Here is a 20,939-nt window from a genome sequence, read left to right on the forward strand (position 1 = left end):
GAAGGTTGGGAGCCGGGCTGGCAACTCAACACCGTAAAACTCCACCGCCAATCATGAGCGGACAGGTGATCCGCTGTGGCGACCCCTAATCATGAAAAGCCAAAAGAAGAAGACTAAAGAATATGAGGTAAGCTGGGCACCATAGTGCCCATCCCATGAGTCTGGCTCCAGGAACAGTATCTTTTCCCTCTTTTCAGCATTTGATTTTCTAGTACTAGGCTTCCTTGCTTCCAGAATGACATCTAGCACCTGCTTACTGAGGGATGCTATTGGAGAGCTCAAGGAATTAGCCAGGCTGAAAGGTTCAGGGTTTGAAGCTGAGGGTGCAAAATCTGGCCCGCCTGCTGGGACAGCAGGGAAATGTCTGAGGTAGGTGCCATGGATGCAGCAGTATCATACTGCGCAAGAGTGGGTACCAGTACTGGCGAGGCCAGTCTGGTGCAATCAGTATTGTCCTTGGTTTGTCCTGTTTGATCTTTAGCAGAACCTTCGAGAGGAGAGGCAGAGGAGAAAAAGGCATAAACTGAGACGCTTTCCCAGGTAAAGGACAGGGCATCCACTTTCCAAGCTTGACTGTGGGGAGTCCTTGTGCAGAATCTGTCCAATTGGTAGTTTTGAGGGGAGGCAAACAGGTCTATCTCTGGAGTCCCCATTTGTTCAACAGGTTGAATATTTTTGGTTACAGTTTCCATTCGTTTGGGTCCATGACATTTCTGCTTAGGTCGTCTGCCAGTGAATTTAGCTTGCCTGGCAGGAATTGAGCTTGTTGGTGCACTTGGTAACTCAAGGCTGTGTTCCACAGAGCCATGGCTAGTCTGCAGAGGGTGTACGAGTGGGTTCACCCCAGCTTGTTTATGTACCACATAACTGTGGTGTTGTCTGTCTTTACCAATAACTGTCCTGGAAGGATGTGGTCTTTGAAGGTGGTCAGGAAATTCCGTACAGCTACCATTTCTTTTTGGTTGATATGCAGGTGCATCTGACTCTGGTTCCACTTGCCCTGAATGCACCACCCTGCCAAGTGAGCCCCCCCTGCATAGTCTGATGCGTCTGTAGTCAGGGCGTGGACGGCAGGGGGTAGATTGAAAGGGAGCCCCTTGAGGTGGCAGGCCTCTAACCACCAAAAGAACTCTGTCTTTATACAAGGAATGATAGGAATCGTTGATTCCAGGTCCTAAGAATGTTGACACCATAGGCTTTTTAGATACCATTGTAGTTTCCTCATATGCGGTCCTGCATATGGAATTAGTAGAATGCAAGAGGCCATAAACCCCAGGGCTTGCAGGATTTTCCTTGCAGATAGCTGGGTCTTTGTGGCCAGTAGTTTGAAGTAGGCTGTCAAATAAACTTGTTTCTCTGGCGTGAGGTAAGCCATCTGGGAATTTGTGTTCAAGCTTGCTCCCAGGAATACAATCTGTTGGCAAGGTACTAGATTAGATTTCTTTTCGTTTATGGCGTACCCCAGTGAGGTTAGAAGTTTCTTTACAAATGCCAGATGTTTTAATAGCATGTCCTGGCTTTCTGCCTGAATCAGACAATCGTCCAGGTATGGGTATACTTGAATATTTTTCTGCCTGCAAAATGCAATGGCTGGAGCTAGACACTTTGTGAATACCCTGGGTGCAGTAGATAAGCCAAAGGGAAGTGCAGAGAACTGATGGTGCATGGAGCCTGCTCTGAAGCATAGGCATTTCCTGCAAGATTCCCTTACTGGAATGTGCAGGTAAGCTTCCTTTAAGTATAAGGTTGCCAACCAGGCATCTTTGCCTAGCATAGCAAGCAGCTGAAGTGTTAGCATTTTGAATTTTGGGATTACCAAAAAGTTGTTTAGAATAGAGAGGTCCAGGATAGGACGCCAGGAGCTGTCTTTTCTGGGTTCCAGGAAAAGTCTTGAGTAAAAACCTTGTCCCCTTTCTTCTGCTGGGACAGGTTGAATAGCCCTGATACTTAGAAGAGAGAGTACCTGCTAATGAGCCTCTGCCCAACCGTTTGGGGTTGGTAAGGTGTGGAAGTGGATCTGTATCCTTGGAAAACTACATTTAAAACCCATTTGTCCTGGGTAATGAGCTCCCAGTTTTTTGAATGCAGGACGATCTTGCCCCGTAAGGAAGCAGGCAGTTGAGCAGGGCTTGGAAGGTTAAGGTTAAGTCATTGTGACATTTTTCCATACGGGGGGGTTCTTACTACTTCCAGCTTTGTAAGTGGGAGCCCCCCACTGCTTAGGCCTGTGAGTACCTTGAGACTGTAGCCTGGGTGCTCTGCTGTTCCTAGGTTTGGACTGAGAAGGCCTGGAAGAGACTGGAAAGGACCAATTCTTAGAAGGTCAATGTCTACTAAATCTGGGAGGCTGTACTTGCAGGAAATTAACATTTTGCATAGATTTAGCTTTTTCCTCCATCTTTTTAAGAACTTCTTCTGCTTTGTTGCCAAACAGGCGGTCTTGGTAAGGGAGCATCCAGTAGTTTAGCTTTAACATGATCCGGCAAGTTTTGCTCCTTAAGCCAAGCATGCCTTCTAAGTACAGACCCAGTGATAGCAGCCCTGCAAGATGCTACTAAACAGTCAAAACCACATTGCAAAGTATGTTTACCAACTTGTTCAGCAGAATGCATTAAATCCTGTAATTCTTTATGTTCAGTACAGTCAGGAATCATCATTTTCTGTTTAAGTAGTCCCATAATATGCTGCTGATACTTCTTTCAACATATGAAACTGGCAATTTAAGGTCCTAATGGCCAAAGTAGCAGAAGTGTATACCTTCTTACCCCATCTGTCCAAGGCCCTGGAATCTCTATCAGAGGGGGTAGGGTTTTTGGCAGCAGTAGCCTTAATGCCTTTTGGTCCTTGGGAAATGGTCTCTGGATCCACAGTAGGATTTTTGAAGAGGAACTTGTGAGAGTCAGGTACTCTGTAATACCGGTCAGGTTTTCTGGGATCTGGAGGTAAAGTGTCTGGGACCAGGCTAGATTCCAAGAAGGCATCATCTACAATGTCCAGAACAGGAGGGATAGCTAAAGGCCTGTGTTGAGGGAGGGATAAGAATGCCCTAAGCCTCTTTTTGGAGTCAGAGTAACCCTGGCTTTCCCAGCGGAAATGCTCCCCAAGAGTGTGGAAGGTTTCACCAAAAGAAAAATCTTCTGGAGGGGAAGCAGAGGGAATGGAATCCTCTGCATCAGAATCCTCATAGGTAGATAAGGGCAAGAAAAATCATTTCTAGGTCTCACGCACAGGTTTACAGGACAATACTAGGCTATTGGTCCGGAAGCCCTTATAAGCCTAGCCAAGAACATTTTAACACAAGCAGCTTTACAAATACATTTTCAAAACAAGCTCCTGTACAAACCAGCTTGATATACAAACGACATACAATTATTTACAAAACTCCAGCTAGCTATGCTGGCATATGTTACACATCCACTGCCCTACTTCTCCTGGCACAGGTGGCAATACTTCACATCATCACATCTCTCTCCTCTTTTGAAGACTCAAGCTACTAGTCTTTCCAGTGATCCTGGAGAAACAGTTTCTGGGACAGGAGTCTGTCTGGGAAACCATTAACACATACCCTGTTTTGACAGCCAATCTGTACTGGCATTGCTGACTCCAGAAATGTGCTGCACAATATTATATGCCTGCAACCATAGGTTCCACCTTAATAACTTTGCATTTTTTCTAGCTGGCTCGATGTAGCCATGTTAAGGGATTGTGGTCTGTAACTACAGTGAATTTCCTTCAATACAGAGGAGGTTGAGGTTTCTGCAATGCCCACACTATGGCTAGACATTCTTTTTCTACTGCTGCATAACATTCCTCCCTAGGATGGAGTCTATGGCTGAGATATGCAACTGGGTGCTATTTTCCCTCTGAGGAAACCTGGCTGAGTAAAGCCCCCACCCCATGGTTCGAAGCATCCACCTGCACGATCACAGTTGACTCTTGTCATCTTCCCCTCATAGATAAAATCATTCAGCTCTTTATAAATTACTACCCACAACTTCTCTGGTTGATAAAAAAAAATGCTTAACCTGTGTATAAAACTAAAGGGACTAAAAACATTTTAAACTACTTGTATTTTGCTATCCATATAACAGAGCTTCCAATTTCTCAATTTTTGTATTACTGTTTGTTTAATCACTTCCTTAGCTACCACACCAGAGTTCTTTTTAATCTATACTTATAAATACTTTATTTTATCATGTCCCCACAAATATGGATACTGCTGAACCAATTCTGAGTGGGTACATAATTTACACCTACTGCCTTTGTTTTAGCTTCATTAATGTATCCCGAAAAGATATGAAACTGCCTCAAAATGTTCCACAACACTGAAATCGCCTTTTCTGGTTTTATCAGCTATAAAACAATATCATCTGCAAACACAGCCATCTTTTCTTGACTACCATATCAAATATATCATTGAATTTCTGAGTCTCTTATTTTCTTTGCCAGCGATTCTAAATATAGTGCAAATAACAAACGGGAACGAGGACACCCCTGCCTGGTTCTTCTGCCCAAACAGAAATCATCACAAAGGGACCCAACCACTGTAATTTTTGCCTCCAATCCCTAATATATATTATCCTAATCAACCTTATAATCTTATCAGGGAATTGTAAACCTTAGGCTGGCTTCCCCTAATTAAACGAATAAGGTATTCAGCCATTCTATTTGTTCTTTAGGCATATGGGTCTGACTATGCAGTTTTGGACATCAGTTTTCTAGGTGTAGGTCGAGTTTTAGGCCTTGATGAAGATGGAGTTTTAGGCCTTGATGAAGAAGATGGCGTCTGTTTCCAATGCAAATCTGTAGGCCTGAATACACCCTCAAACGCCGGTGCCTGCACAGCGGCTCCAAACCCATCCAAGGTAGAGACATCCGCAGGTTCCACAGTCGAAGAAGCATCTCGCAGCATACCGGACTTCGAATGGGTCTCAGTAGAGACCTGCGAATCTGAAGCAGCAGTTATCAGGGGCTGCAAAAGCGCCTCACTGAGTACCGGTGAACTGGCAACTAGCTTACGGAAGTGTCGTTGTCAGTTTTGGACCGATGCGGTCTCTGTCTTTATCCTTATGTTTTTTCAGAATATCGGTAGTCGGATGGCTTACCAAAGCCCTTTCTGGATAGTTATACTGAGTACCAAAATAATTTGCTGCAAAAACTGACAGACGACGAATAGTTCGCGGGTTGAATAAGGCACAAAACTGACAGCGAGGGACGTCGTGGTCTGGGCCTAAGCAAGGAATGCAGTACGAATGAAAATCTTTGAGGTATTTGCTTTCCGCAGGTAAGACCATTGTTAACTTTTACTGACATCGGTTAAGAGCAAGAAAAAGGATCCCCAACAGGGTACTTAGCTTTTTTGAAGACTTCGGTTCTGAAACTCAAAAACGAAAATTTCAGGAGTCTGCCGACCATAACTTGTGAACTGCTGCTACTGTGCGGCAAGAAAGACAGATGTAATGGCGTCAGCTGCATGTTTTATACCCCTGACGACCTGACGTCAAGGAAGAATAGGCAGCATCCGACACAGGAATCCAAGACTTTGATATTCAGACCGGCTAAGGGCTACCTGCAGCTAGAGAACCCAAATGTAATGACTGCAACAGTGAAACACGAAGAACATCTACAATTCTGATGATACCTCATTCCCTCAGTACCACAGGATTGTTAATTTGTCCATTTTGGACTCAAAACTGTACTGTGCCAATTTTTGCTCTGGCTTTCTTCTCCTTTTATTTTTACTTCAAGTTTTTGTTAAAACTAGTGTTAAAATATAATCTCTGTGTAAAGTCTCAATGGCTATAGCAGTCATTTAAATGCAAAAATCCAACTATAAGTCTCAGATAAAAACAATATCAGGAATGGAAGTAGCTATGAAAGGGCATATAACCTAGCTGAAAAGGGAGATCACAGCAATATTTGGGATGAGTAAGGAGGGGCCTGTAACAACTAGCAGGTTCACTTCAGATGACAAGAGTTTCTGAAATCTCGAAACTCATATGGTGGAGAAAACTCGAACATCTGAAGGGGGGTTAAATAAAGTGTGTGTGAGTGCCTTAGGTGAGGGATTCTGCTGGGGGACAAGCCCTCTGCACCCCTGCTACTTAAATATATGAAGTCCGAGACTGTGCTACAGCAGGGAACAGGGAAATCTCTCGTTCCGCAGTGTTTGCAGAAGCACGAAACAGGAGAGTTCCCTTTTCCCCACTGTAGCACGATCTCAGAGTTAGTAAATTTAAGTAGGGGGTGTGGGGGTGCAGGGGGGCTTGCCCCCTGCAAAAACATCTTTAAATCTGTTTTTTATTTTCACTTTTGATGTTCGAGTTTCTGAAAACTCGAACATATGGTCTCGATCATATGAGTTTCAAGATTTCGGAAACTCGATCATCTGAAGTGAATCCCAACTAGCATATCCAGCTACATCTTCCAAAATGGGAAGGGTGAAGAAAATGAGCTGCAAAACTCAAGGGTTTTGACTTCATTAGGGCCTAGGAATCCACTTGGAAAAATGCAAGCCTAGAACAGTACTATAGTATATATCTGCCTGGAAAAAGATCCTGGATGCTAAATGGCAAGTTATCAGCAAGCATTTACATGCTAGCCAAGGGAGAAGCCCACAAAAGGCAAATGTATTCTCTTCCCCCAAAAAACTTGATTACATAAACTTTAATAATGGAAATAATATGAGAAGAATTAGGAGCATAATGGAAAAGTACACTGAGGATGCAAAAAAAACATCAGGGGAACAAAAGAAAATGAATGGTAGCTAGTAACTGTAACCATCATCTAGGTCAAAAAAACTGCCCGACATAGTTACAATGACTGAAAAGCACTCTTGATGCTGTTTTGATACTATGCCAGTAGTGGGAACCAGTCACAATGAAAACCAGGACACACAAGGGTACATGATTTAGAAGAAAGAGGAAAAAAGAAACATACTGCAAGAAAAGAGGCCAAAAAATAAATAAATAAATAATAAAATAAAAAAGTATAGCCCACTAATCAAGAGATCAAGGAAAAATAAATCTGTATTTAGAGAAGGAAAACGCTGTTGGTAGGAATACAGGCCACAAATGCAGACCAGGAATGCCAGCACAATCCTAGTGTTTCATAGAGAACTGCCTTTTCATTGTGACGACAGACAAAGTAACCTCAGGGTGGCAGAAAAGGAGGGTGCTTTGTTGAAGGACTACAGTACCTAGAACATTTGACACAAGCTACACCAAGACGGCAAGCTCACTCCAAATTCCCTGGGCAGGCCTCTGATGTCAAGTTTAAAGCCTACTGAATGTCCTAGTATTACATGATTTCAGATTAGAACTGGGCAACCACTGGGTTCATGTAAAAACCAGAGTTGCCCAGCATTGGATTCACTTTACAGTCACAAAGAGGGTTGACAAAATGTGGTGGCATATCAATGATAGGTCATTAGAGAAAACAACTTTCATTTAGAACATGCAAACATAAAAAGCACTAGCCTGTCCCTGTGGTACAGCTGCACCCCAGATGATCAGAGTCTGATTACTGGACCAGAAATCTGGAAGGAAAATGATGGGAGTGAATGACCAATGCCTTCTCAACTCTTGTGGGGGAATACAGTAGCTACATCTATTTCAATGCTGACCTTGAAAGCAAGCCACGTTACTGCAACAGAATGCAACTTGTAAGGCTGTAGTAGCCGTGTGCTGCACACAGACTTGGGAGGCTCTCATGTGGAGGCAAGCCCCTTTCAGACTGTAGGATTAAAGTTACTACTGGCCACTACAGGGGATGAGGGCTGGATGCAGACAGGGATATAGACCTACCCAGGACACAATGACGGCCTGCCTCCATACTAGACTCTTGCCTCGGCAGGGAATGAATGGGACAAATCAGCTACCCTCATGGAATGAATGGGCTCTCATCCTACAGGAATGCAACAGGTCATAAGAACATAGGGGAATGGGCCTGATAGTCAGCTGGCTTTTGGGCACAAACACAAAAATCTATAGTACTTTTAAGGAAAAGCAACATTTAACTTCAATTAAAGCAGAAAGAAGTAGGAAAAGAAGTAAAAAAAATGTAAATATCAAAAACTGAAGGGGGAATCCAATTCAAACAGGAAAAGCACTCTTACAGATATATAAAGGACTAATAAAAGGAAAGACTACCAAGTTTTTAAATGAAGGTGAAGATGTTAACTACGTAGTGAAAGAGGCCTGCTAAACAAATATTAGTACCAACTAAGTATTAATGAAGGAGGACAAGGAAGACTTTCCAAATTCAGCCAACAGTAGTCCCCAAGACAAGGGGAAGGGGTGACATGGTAATCCCAAACCTCTCAGAGGAGGACAGGTCCTGCCCTGAAAGAGTTAAAACCTAAAGGTGCACAAGGCCAGATGAAGTTCACCATACTACTTAGGGACATAAAGCTCACCTCAGAGTAAGAAATCTGGACAAAGCCATAAACAGAAGTGGGACAAAGGCTCAAAAATAGGGGCAATTTTTAAATATTTCTCTTACAAACTTAGAAAGGTGATAGAATAGCAGGTGTTGCATTAGCATGAATTTCTGAAGGATATAAAATCTGAAACTCAATATGTCATTTTTCTAACTGTAATCTTTACTGATTTACCACTAATTTGCCAGAAAACCACAACTTTATGAAAAACAGAGCATAAATAGTGGGCCAAAATCTGGACATTCTACGAAAATCTGGACAGTTGAGAGGTATGCCTGGGGAACATTTTTAAATAATCATGTAAGAAGAGCAAGGCTCCTTAAGTCTGAAAATGTATTATTTTCCCCTTCAAAAATGTGGGAGGAAGACTATGACTAGAATCATATAAGACTATCAACCTACCTCCAAAGGGAAAATCATGTAATTACTGTTGAGGGAAAGAATTTTAGCAGATCTGGAAGACAATGAGGCACAAGAAGAAAAAGTGCATGCAACAGGATAACCAGGAAAACTGCTGCAGATTTCACCTTTAGACTTAACAATAGAATGCTAAATGCCTAACTATCACACAAATTAGCAGTTTAAATCAGATTTACAGTGTTTCTAAGGACTACACTATGGGTGAAGCACTGCTGAAGCAAAGGAATACAGGAGGGTCAAAGTGCAAGGTAACTCATTCAAATTAAAATATGGTCAAACCGAATATCAAAGGGTCAGTACATGATTAAGTAATTTTCATTACAGAGGGCTGCACAGAAAAAATGTATTTTTGCTAATGGAGACAAAAAAGGTAATGCAACCTGATACATCAGAAGTATGAAAGGATGTCCAGAGACTTAGCAAGAGAACAGCAATGTCCAAAATAAAATAAAAAAACTGGAAAACAACCCCCTAACCCTTAAATCAGTAGCAGAAGAAACAACAGCAGGAAGTATAAATAAGGAAACAGATCTAGGGGGTAGTCATATCTCCCTCAGTTGTCAGGACCCATTTTGAGTATTGCCTGCCATTCTCGAGAACTTATTCTAAGACACATAACAAGTATACATAGCTAAAAAGGAAGAAAAGCAAGTCTTGAACTGCCTACTTCAACAATGTACAAGCCTGACATTCAGACTATCCTGAAAAATGACATAGAGCAAATGATTCATGTGTCAAAACTTCAAGTAGCCACCAACTTCAAAACAAAGGGAGAGATGTGCAAGAGCCAGACAGCACACTGATCTGACTATGCAATGTGGAAGACTCAATGCACTTCACAGAAACAGTGATGGATGAGAGAACAGCCTTCCCAAATGTAAAACAATACACAATCCAAAACTCACTGGATAAACTGAATGCAACCGTTATGAAGAGGATTAAAAGCTTAAATTAACGTGCAAAACAATGAGTAGCCTATTCTAATACAAACAGTCCTTCATCCATCCATCCAGAACCTCTCTGCATTTGGGGTGTCACTCCAACTGTAGCAAGCATTTAGACCCAAGGTTTACACAGCCGGGTGGCTAGCCCTGCCACAGTAGTTCATCCCCACCACACACCTAGGGCCCAATTTAGAGGGTCCACTCCACCAGCTCCATGTCTTTGGAATGTGGGAGGAAACTGGAGTACCTGGAGGAAACCCACGCAAACACAGGGAGGGCATCTAGACTCCAAACAGAAGTAACCCTAGCAGAGAATTGAACCAGGGATACTCTTGCTGTGAGGCGACAATGCTATCCACTGCATTTGCAATTAAAAACTGGGCTTCTGTAGCAAGTCCTCAGTCATAGCTTACTTACAGCCAAGACTCAAAACCAGAGAACCCACACCTTTCCTGAAATTTTAAAGGACATTCAATTAAACTAATCAATCACAAGGTACATTTCTCAAAACACTCTCCCCCAACTACACTCCACCCACAGTATTACACTTGCAGTGGCATAAAATATAAGTCTCTGCTGCTCTTCAAAGTAATTGTTTGTGAGTGGATGCATCATATTTAAAATGTTTTAACACATTAACTGGCTGCCTTATCTTAACCAAGTCTACATTGCTTCAGAGGCAGACCATACATAGTCCTATTACTAAAATGCAGTTTAAATCATTGTACTGAAATTGCACTATTCTGCAAAGCAAGTAAAACCTTAAATGCAAGAAAAGCACAAACTGAACAACTCAGGCACTAAGCTGCTTTACTTATTCAATTTAAAAGATTTTTCAGTTTAGATTTACTGCAACTCAGAACTCGCATCAACTGTTGCTCAGCCTGGCAGCGTAAAAAAAATGGGTATCTGACACTTCATTAAGAGAGGGTTGCCAGGTGCGAACGAGTTAAACAAGCAATGCTTTAGCTTGTTTTACACACAGGAAGCATTAATCAATGCATATAGCGGAGCTACATGCAAGCCATGTTTGATGATCATACTGATAATCTGCCTCACCTTAATTACGAGTCTGGGCTGCAATAAGGTACCAGGATGTCAGCTATAAGAGAATCCTCAACACTGTATTTCTTTGAGTCAGCTGGAAAACAGACATAGCCAATGACATTTTTTACCTCAGGGGGCAGGAAGCTAAAAAGACAGACAAAAAACACCACTACTGTCACTCCCTTGTTCCACTATAAGCACCATCACATCTGAATATGATATACCAAGTGTGAATGAAGCACACTTTATTACAACCACTGAGGATACACGTGTTAATATTTAGACAGTTCACAGAGGTAATTTTGGGGACAAGGGGGACATCCAAGTACAAATTTGTATGATTCTTGTGCTGTTCATTCAAGTCTAAGACCTAATTTAGGGCACGTCTCCTGTCTTACTTCTTAGAAGACGGGTATTGCCATACAGCATTAGATCACCCATTCATCCGGGACTTCCAAGTGGGAGACCAATGTAGGGTCTATCATAAAAAAGGCACAAAAGCGAATGTACTTTCTGTGACAGCTGAGGAAGTTCATCCTCCCACAGGGACTGTTGATTCAGTTCTACACAGCAGTCAACGAGTCTGTTCTCAGCTCATCCATAACATTGTGGTTTGGATCTCTGTCTGACTATGACAAAAATAGGGTACACTGAATAGTCAGGTCTGCCGAAAATATCATTGGTGCTAGTTTGCCCTCCTTACAGGACCTGCACTATTCAGAAATCATGAAAAGGGCAAGGAAGATCATCACTGACCCTTCACACCCAGGCCACCATCTTTCTGAACTATTACCATCAGCCAGGCATTATAGATAAATACGCACCAAAACAAGCAGATATAAGAACAGTGGTTAACTCAGATTATTAGGTTGGGGTACTCTATTTCCCAAACCTCTGAGGATTCTGCAGTACTATTTACATATTGTAAATACTGGTTTCCTTCAGAGTTTATTTCAGTATTTCTTGCACTGAGTTGCACTTTTCACCTTGTATGTATATGTATATTTACTCTTTTGTCTTGTTTTTAATAGTTGCATGTATGTTTGTCTTGTTTTAATAGTTGCATGTATATCATTTATGTACAGTGGATATAAAAAAGTGTATACATCCCTGTTAAAATGCCACGTTTTTGTGATATAAAAAATTAAACCACAAAAATTATTTCAAAACTTTTCCCACCTTTAATGTGACCTATAACCTGTACAATTCAATTGAAAAACAAACAAATCTGTTAGGGGAAAAAATATAAAAAAATAAAAATCTTACAAAAAGCTGGTTGTGTGCACACCCTTAACTAATACTTTGTTGAACCACCTTTTGATTTAATTACAGCATTTAGTCTTCTTGGGTAGGAGTCTATCAGCATGGCACATCTTGACTTGGCAATATTTGCCCACTCTTCCTTGCAAAAGCGCTCTAAATCTGTCAGACTGAGAGGGCATCTGTTGTGCACAGCCCTCTTCAGGTCACCCCATAGATTTTCTATTGGACTTAGGTCTGCGCTCTGGCTGGGCCATTCCTAAACTTTAATTTTCTTCTGGTGAAGCCATTCTTTGGTTGATATGGATGTATGCTTGGGGTCACAGTCATGCTGAAAGGTGAAATTCCTCTTCATCTTCATCTTTCTAGCACACGTCTGAAGGTTTTGGGCCAAAAGTGATTGGTATCTGGAACTGTTCATAAATTCCCACCACTTTGACTAAAGCTCCAGTTCCAACTGAAGAAAAGCAACCCCAAAGCACGATACTGCCACCACCATGCTTCACCGTTGGGATGGTGTTCTTTTGGTGATGCAAATTGTCGTTTTTGTGCCAAACGTACTTTTTGGAATTGTGGCCAAAAAGTTCAACCCTGGTCTCATCAGACCATAACACATTTTCCCACATGGTTTTGGGAGACTATGTATTGTTTTACAAATGGCCTGGATGTTTTTTCTGTGTAAGAAAAGGCTTCCATCATGCAACCCTACCCCATAGCCCAGACATACGGAGAATACAGGAGATTGTTGTCACATGTAATACACAACCAGCATTTGCCAGAAATTCCTGCAGCTCCTTTAGTGTTGCTATATGTCTCTTGACAGCCTCCCTGACCAGTTTTCGTCTTGTCTTTTCATCAATTTTGGAGAGACGTCCAGTTCTTTGCAACATCACTGTTGTCCCATATTTTCTCCACTTTTTGATGACTGTCTTCACTGCGTTCCGTGCTATATCCGATGTTGTGGAAATTTTTTGTACCCTTCTCCTGACTGACACCTTTCAACAATGAGATCCCTTTGATGCTTTGTAAGCTCTCTGCAAACCATGGCTTTTGCTGTAGCATGCAACTGAGTACATGTCAGGAAAATCCTACTAGGACAGCTGAACTTTATTTAGGGTTAATCAGTCTATTTAACTGATGGTAGGTGTGTACCCAAGATGACTGAATGCTGTAATTAAATCAAACGGTGCTTCAAAGTATTATTTTAAAAGTGTGCACACATATGCAACCAGCTTATTGTAAGTTTTTTTTTTATAACCCTCCCCCCCCCAACAGATTTGTTTGTTTTCCTATTGAACTGTACAAGTTTATATGTCACATTAAAGGTGGGAAAAGTTTTGAAATGATTTAGTGTGGTCTCATTTTTATATCACAAAAACCTGGCATTTTAACAGGTGTGTATACACTTTTTATATCCACTGCAATTCACACTTGGAGAGTCACTGAAACCAAAGTCACATTCCTTGTATGCATGCAAACTTGGCCAATAAATGTGATTCTGATACGGGATTATGTTGTGTGTGATTTGTCTCTTTTGAAATGAGATCATGACTCTGGACTAAGCTTATGTAGGGAGACACTAAGCAGATTACTGGGGCCACGAGCAGAGAACAACTGCCACTATACCAAATGGGACTTTCTACTCTGTGTGACAGAAATTACTGACGGCATGCTTCCCTTGACAAACCAATCACTGAATACAATGCTCCACTTGGTAAATATAAACTGAAACATGCTCTCAACCTGCAGACACTAAAAGAGGAACAAAGGCCCATGAAAAGTACATACACCCCACTAAAAATATGGGCATCTAGTAACATAAAATTTGAATACCAAGTAGCATGCAACTCTTCCGGCTTCCAGAAGCAGCGTGGGATACTACTCACTTAAAAACAGAGCAACAAAAATAATGGAACAATGTAAGTACAGTATGAAACAATATAAAAATCAGTAGACTGAATTGCACTGCAAATGTATACCACACAAGTTCATTTAATCTTGTTTCAGAAAAAGAGAGATGTAAGATGTGTGTCTTACTGTTGCCACTGGTATGTTGGTCATATACAGCTTAAAAAGTACATTTGATGAGAAGGATTCAGAAGTTTGTCAAAATGAGTAAATCAAGCATGAAAATAGGGACATAACTAAAAAAATTAGGAAAATCCTGTGCATAAGTAATACATGGTTAACCACCAACTCCTCCTACACCTACTGAAGTCCCTCTCACTTGACAGCCTACCTATGAACTACTTTACATCCTACCTTGAAAATAGACAACAGGCAGTTCTCTGGCAAAATCATCTTTCGAATCTCCTCCCCATCTCTCTAGGTGTCCTCAGGGTTCCATATTAGGCCCTCTACTGTTTTCCATTTTTATAAATGACCTTCATCTATCCACTCCACTCTCCACCTGCATTCAATATGCAGATGACTCTACTGTAATTTGTTCAACCACATCCCAAACCAAACTTCATTCTCTTACACAAAAAGCTTTCAGCACTGTAGAACAATGGTTCTCTAACCGTTGTCTTCTCCTTAACCTGAAAAAAAAAAAACTTTTGCTCTTTACTCCTACCCAAATGTCTACCCCTCTACACTTCACTCTTACATCCAATAATGGCACCCTTATTTCTCCTGACCCCACCACCAAACTCCTAGGAATTACAATTGATAATCACCTAAACTATGACACCCACATAAATACTACAATAAAATCAATTAACAGAAAACTAGGATCCCTTTATAGAATCAAACATTTCCTTACACCAGAAGCCAGGACCGCAATAGCTAGAACCCACTTAATCTCTACCCTATTCTATGCTTCCCCTATATATACTAACTTTTCTAAAAATAATCTCAACAAACTAGCTATATCATATAACAATATTGCTAGATTTGCTACAAATTCACCTTTCAGGACTCATCACTGTCTGAATCTAAAACAACTGGGCTGGCTTGAACTCCTTAACCAGCTACGATTTAACCAACTTACAATAGCCCATAAAGCCTTATACCAACCCAGCAACACTCCAATTCTTTCTGCCCTCATACCATATAATAGCCTGAAGAATCTGCGCTCCTCAAACAAAATGTGGATTCATACTACCTTATCAAAAAACCTAGCAGGTGACTCCTTGTTCTCTAACTCTGTTGGTAAAGTATGGAATCAACTACCACATGATCTTACTTCTCAGACCTCTCTCCCACAATTCAAAACTAATCTATTTTTTTTTCTCACCAACCACTGGTTATGCTCTTGTACCAACCCTGACTAACTGTTATCCTTTATTGACGGTTACACTCTACAACCGCTATATTCCTACCTATAAACCTCTATATTCTACACTCTATTAACTAACCCATCTTTTTTACTTAAATACTAATGCTTATGAGTCTTGAGTACTATTTTCCATATTTGACTATTTAATTCAATTTTACAATTTTTTTTATGTAAACTTTAACTGAATATTGTAATATTGTATGGTGATGCCTTTTGTAGACTTATATTTCTTTTAAATTTTGTGTATGTTTTTTTTTCTGGAGCTTTTCTCCCCGGGCCTCTACTGAAAATGGACATGTATCCAGTTGGACTAGCCCGGTCAACAAATGTAAAATAAAATAAATAAAATAAAAAAATAGAAACATTCCTCCAAAACAGGAGTTCACAGGTCTGAATTGAAGCACACTGCTCGACTATAAAGTCCACAAATGCACCTCACCAAGAAGGTTAAAGGCCTTAAATCCTTCAACTATCTCAACAGATCAGCACAAGTCTACTTATACTCAGTAGCCTGAAAGCTGAAATTTTTAATTTTTCAAAGTATGGAAGAACAAATCCTATTTGAACCATTTCTTTGCAAACAGCAGTGGCTCTACAAACACCTGCACCTTAATGTACACCAATAAATAAACGAGATCTGCTAAACAGATATTGCTAACTCAATATATTCAGAGCCTATGAAAATAGTTACCATTACAGGTCAAACAAAATACTGCTTTGATTATCTTTAAGGCTAGTTTTGATCACTAGATGGGTAGACATCAATTTATACCAGGAAGGTCATATAGCCCTGTCTGATTTGGAAATACAGTACTACTACTAAGTGCCTGAAAAGGGAGGCATGCACTTCAGTGTGTCTACTTAATGGCAGACATGGCTAGGCATCTTACGGTCCTCATGACTGAACACAGGAACAGAACTACACAAGCAAAGTTCTTTCCACTGATGCCATCCCCAAGAACCAGGAACAGCTATTCATCTGGTGGGGAGCAACTGGAGAGACCAAGGTTGCACCTGAACTCTTGGAATCTTGTATGCTTTGTCTATAACATCTACCCTCTTGCACTCTTTGCTCACTTTTCTCCTTTGAAATCTGCAGATATACAGCATTCTCTAAAAGAAATCAACAGTCACCAAGGATTGTTTATTCCCTCCTTTGACTGGTTGTGCTGCTACTGAGAAGTACAATCTCTTGATCTCAGGAAAAAAAAAGCAAAACTACAAGTAAAGGATCACCAGCTTACAATGAATGCTGGATATGGTATTTTTTTTTTCCCTAATAGTAAAAAAGGGAAAGCATTACAACCCAGTAAAGTAAATACCATTTATATGAAAAAAAAGGTCACAGGATCCAAAAAGAAATATCACCAACAATCCATTCAACAAGACCTTTCTGGACATCAAGAAGCATACTGATGGAATTGTGTACAAATACATATGAAGTCACCACAGTCAAAACACCATCTTTATCAAAGACACTGCAGTGTAGACATTAAAACTGTACAAGTCTTGGTGTATACTCCAAAAGAGCAAAAAACACAGCAAGACTCATTCTACTTTTGAACCGACTATACCTAACAGTTATACACAAATACCACCCAATCATTGAGTATTCATGTTCTCTGCTCTGTTCTCATCTTCTTCTATGCAAGGCTTCATCTTGTCAGTCAAGTACCGTGTTTTTCATTGAACCTACACAAAAGTCTGCATGTATAGCCTGACAACTTTAAACGTGCAATAACATTACAGAACTTTGTATTACTCTCACATTCTCTCATTATACTTCCCTTGGGTCATTTTTGAAAAAAAATAAAATAAGAAGGAGGCATCTTTGCCTCGAGTACATAACTACTTACCAAAAACAAAAATCAAATGATCAGCCTGGTTTCACTGCAAGCAAATATAAAACCAAAACAGACAAAAGACTGGCAAGAAATCTATTTGTATATAGACTGCTATGATGCTAACCCCACCATGACTGCTCCAACAAAACTGCTTTTTTGTGTAACATATCCTTAGCATGGAATTAAAAATGTGAATGTGTATTCACAGAAACTTTTTAATTACTTAGTAATTCAGCAAGTTATCCTCACTGTTCTGATGGCTCACTTGCACCTTTTAATGTCAATTGCAAATCTGAAGGTAGGACAATTAGTGCTCTTGTGTAGGCAAAATATGGTCTTTAAAAAAATGGTTTCTTACATCATGGCTTCTACAGTGTATGTGGAGATTTATGAAGGATATGGATTTAGGGGCCCTTGCCAGAGGGGCAAGCATATCTAGTACACCAGTACTAGCCAACTATTAATATGTAATGCACACATTTTAAAGTCTAGCAGGCACAAAATGGGGTGTGCCACCTCTGATGTCTCTAGCTGGCATGGCTCTAACCACAGCGACTGTAAAGCTAATGCAAAAAAAAATATATATATATATATATATATATGAAACATAAGAAAGTAAAAAGTTACCATGTCTTTGATGAGTACTCTTCAAGGTTCTGGATAAGAAGACAATCAATAAATGAATTTAGGGAAAAAAAAACGTATCCACTATGCCACATGATATGAAGGTGGGGAGGGGGGATAAAATTTATAGGAAGGTTTATAGAAAGTGTACCTATTAAATGTTAGTCTAACAATCTGACATTTAAAAACAGTGGTCAGGATTTAAATGGTGTAGCTAGGCATACTCAGTGCACTCAAGAGTACATTTTTTTCTTTGCATCTCTTGGAAACAAAAAGCACAGAATGTTTAAAACTGAGCAAATAAATATTTACAGCATAGAAGTATGCAAAAAATGCTGTTTTAGAGATGTATTTCTTTTATACAGTTTCATGGGCATAAATGGTATATGTTGAAAACAATGTGTCTCCTTCCTATACATCTGGGAATATTATTTTCAACGTTGATGTTGGGGGCAACAAGATAAGCGTTGAGGCTGGTCAGGAACGACACTATAAATGGTAGATGAAACTATGAAAACAGCAGATGATGACTGCACTATCAGAGGAACTTGTGTATGTAAAACACATGACAAGCACAGGCAAATACGAAGGAGTTCTCCATCAAGTCTGACGACTGGTACATTCTGCACCACTATGAGTTTCTTTCAGTTAAGTTTAATTTTTTTCCATATTTCTCCAGTACAAAAAAGTGGGTAGGTTACATATGTATGCATCAACGTAATTTAAAACAGTCGCTTCAAAGCATTTAAATAGATTTCGGTTTTTTAACAAGGGTCTGTGTACAGAAGTTACGCCTACACACACTTCCTACAGTATACACACACACACACACACACACACACACACACACACGGCCACAGTTTCCCCAAACCAAAACTGCGTCCCCTTCCAGTACTCAGGAGACTAATTATTAAGTCAGGTTCACAGTGTAAGACCCGTGACTAACTTTAGCTCTGGATATAGACAACACACATCAAACAGTATTTGTGGAAAAATAAGTATGTACGCCTTCAAGTGAAACGGCACGTACACAGTGCATTCTAGGCACTATGTACTCGGCCAAGCAGGAACGTCGAATTCGCTAGTTCTAAGTAAGCCACTAAGTTAGTGGCACTAACACAAGATAAACAAATACTTACAGACATAAACACAAGTATTTTCAACTATGTTAAATACTTGTAATGCACTACATATTATCGCAGACAAAATAGTGTTTTACAATTACGCAAAGAATGAACGAATTTGACATTGTTTTTAACAAGCGATCTATTATCACGAGGGCTTCAAATAAATACATTATATTCAGAGCTGGATAACAGCCTGCAAAAATGCATCGGGTTAGAGGGAGGAAGCAAGTACAGAGGCACTTACAGTACTTTACTGCAGCCAAGCAGAAGTGCCACAAGATAAGTGAAAACGGAGCTACTCTCGTGAACCTTTCATAAACGACATAACCAAATTACAAAATATATACATACAAATGTCAATCGTGTGGTGCAATACACATTTGATAATCGAAGCAGTGCCTGCTGTACGCGTGGCAGTGTTTATACGAAACCAAAACAGCCAAGCCCATACAGGAAAATGGCGACTTGACACAGGGGCGCAGAAATATGTTTAGAAGCCAAATACAAATAAAGTATAAACAACCTGAAAAAAGAGAGCTAAAATTACCTGTTGCTTTGGTTTTTCCTTGACAGCGATGATGCTTTTGTCTTTTTCCTGGAATACTCGCTAGCGAATGGTAAAGAGGATGCATAGCCATGTTCTGCTTCTGATAAAAAGTAAACAAGTCAGAGTGTTTATTAAAATGATGTTGTGCAAATAATAAATTAGGGCAAACGTTCTTTCATTTGCATGGTGTACTCTGACAGTTTGCCATAATGCATCAACAGCCTACTCGGATTACCTGCTAAAGCAAACAAAATGTTGCAGCAGATGTCAGCCTACTGAGGTCAACTTATGCAGCTGAACATGCCTGGCAAGTGTAAATTGGAAAAAAATACAGTATGCTGCAAAAATACATATATTTTTAAAGTGGTTAGCTAACCAAGTGTTGTGATGTTATACTGCATTTTAAACATAACTGTTTACAAAAATAAATCACATACAATAACTGATATATTAAGTAACTACTAAGTGGGGGGGGGGTGACCAGATTAGTCCAGTACCTCGTTCTCTTCTTTCCAAATATTCGGCTGCTTCCAGTAGAACTAAAAGAGAATTCAATTCCATGATTTTTTTTTCTTAAAATAAAAACAACGCTCTGCGGTTAATCACACTGCTGAAATCAACATGAAGCAGGCAGTTCGATTGCTAGGGACTTCCAAGAGCACATAAACTACCTAAGCTCTAATGACATATTGATGGACCAAACCAAGCACCAACCCTACTTCACATCACGGCGACAAAAGCCTACCTTTTTTATGGTTACAGCCAATCAGAATTAGAAGGTGGCATGTTTTTCGTAAATATTGTTTCACTGCGATCACTGCAATTTGGTAGGCTGGCTACTCTAGTAATTAAGAAGCCAAACCTTAGCAACAGTACAAGTGACTCCACCCTCTACAATGTGACTGGCTTATCGTGCAGGAATTCTGCATGTTGGTTGGAGGATAGTTGCATGCTAAGTAGGGAAGACTACAGGGTCACGAGACCACTAGATAGCAATGAACTTGACGTTGTCTCAAGGAAGCGAGTGGTGGGCGTTTCTATGTTAAGTAATACTATGGCCTTTTTTGATACTATACTCAAAAGGCATTTCCTCGTTCTGTTTATGCTTTCCTGTCGGTGTTGTACTTGCAGGTTATTTTTGTAATTTCGAGTCGCTAGACCCATTTTCTGTGGGGAAAAGAAATAAAAAGCAGACATATGGGTAGTGTTTGCAATAAGGGGATGCCTAACTTTGTTTTAGGGCGGGGCAGCTAGTTAAAGGAAAACATGCCGTGACATCCATGCTTTCTCAATGCAGGCGTTAACGAGATGTTTTCTCTCTGTACAGCACAACATGTTAGTTGCGGCGGAAGGGTATTTAGAAAACACGTTATCGGTCCTTTGTGATTTTTAAATGGCCAAAGTGG

The 20,939-nt window shown here is 40.4% G+C and overlaps 1 protein-coding gene across 1 annotated transcript in view; it reads right to left on the reverse strand.

Moving 5' to 3' along the window:
• The window catches only part of MXD4 (MAX dimerization protein 4), a 402,136-nt gene extending 381,911 nt beyond the window's left edge, over positions 1–20,225 (reverse strand). Inside the window, exons 1-2 of the mRNA XM_044062896.1 lie at positions 20,031–20,225; positions 19,534–19,633 (exon numbers count right to left, since the gene is read on the reverse strand). Coding sequence (XP_043918831.1) covers positions 19,534–19,633; positions 20,031–20,094 — 164 coding nt within the window. The 5' untranslated portion in view covers positions 20,095–20,225. The remainder of the gene's footprint in view (positions 1–19,533; positions 19,634–20,030) is intronic.
• Between the last annotated feature and the right edge of the window lie 714 nt (positions 20,226–20,939).

The sequence above is a fragment of the Protopterus annectens genome, chromosome 2.part1, assembly GCF_019279795.1.
Source record: "Protopterus annectens isolate FY-2018-M chromosome 2.part1, PAN1.0, whole genome shotgun sequence".
NCBI lineage: Eukaryota > Metazoa > Chordata > Ceratodontiformes > Protopteridae > Protopterus > Protopterus annectens.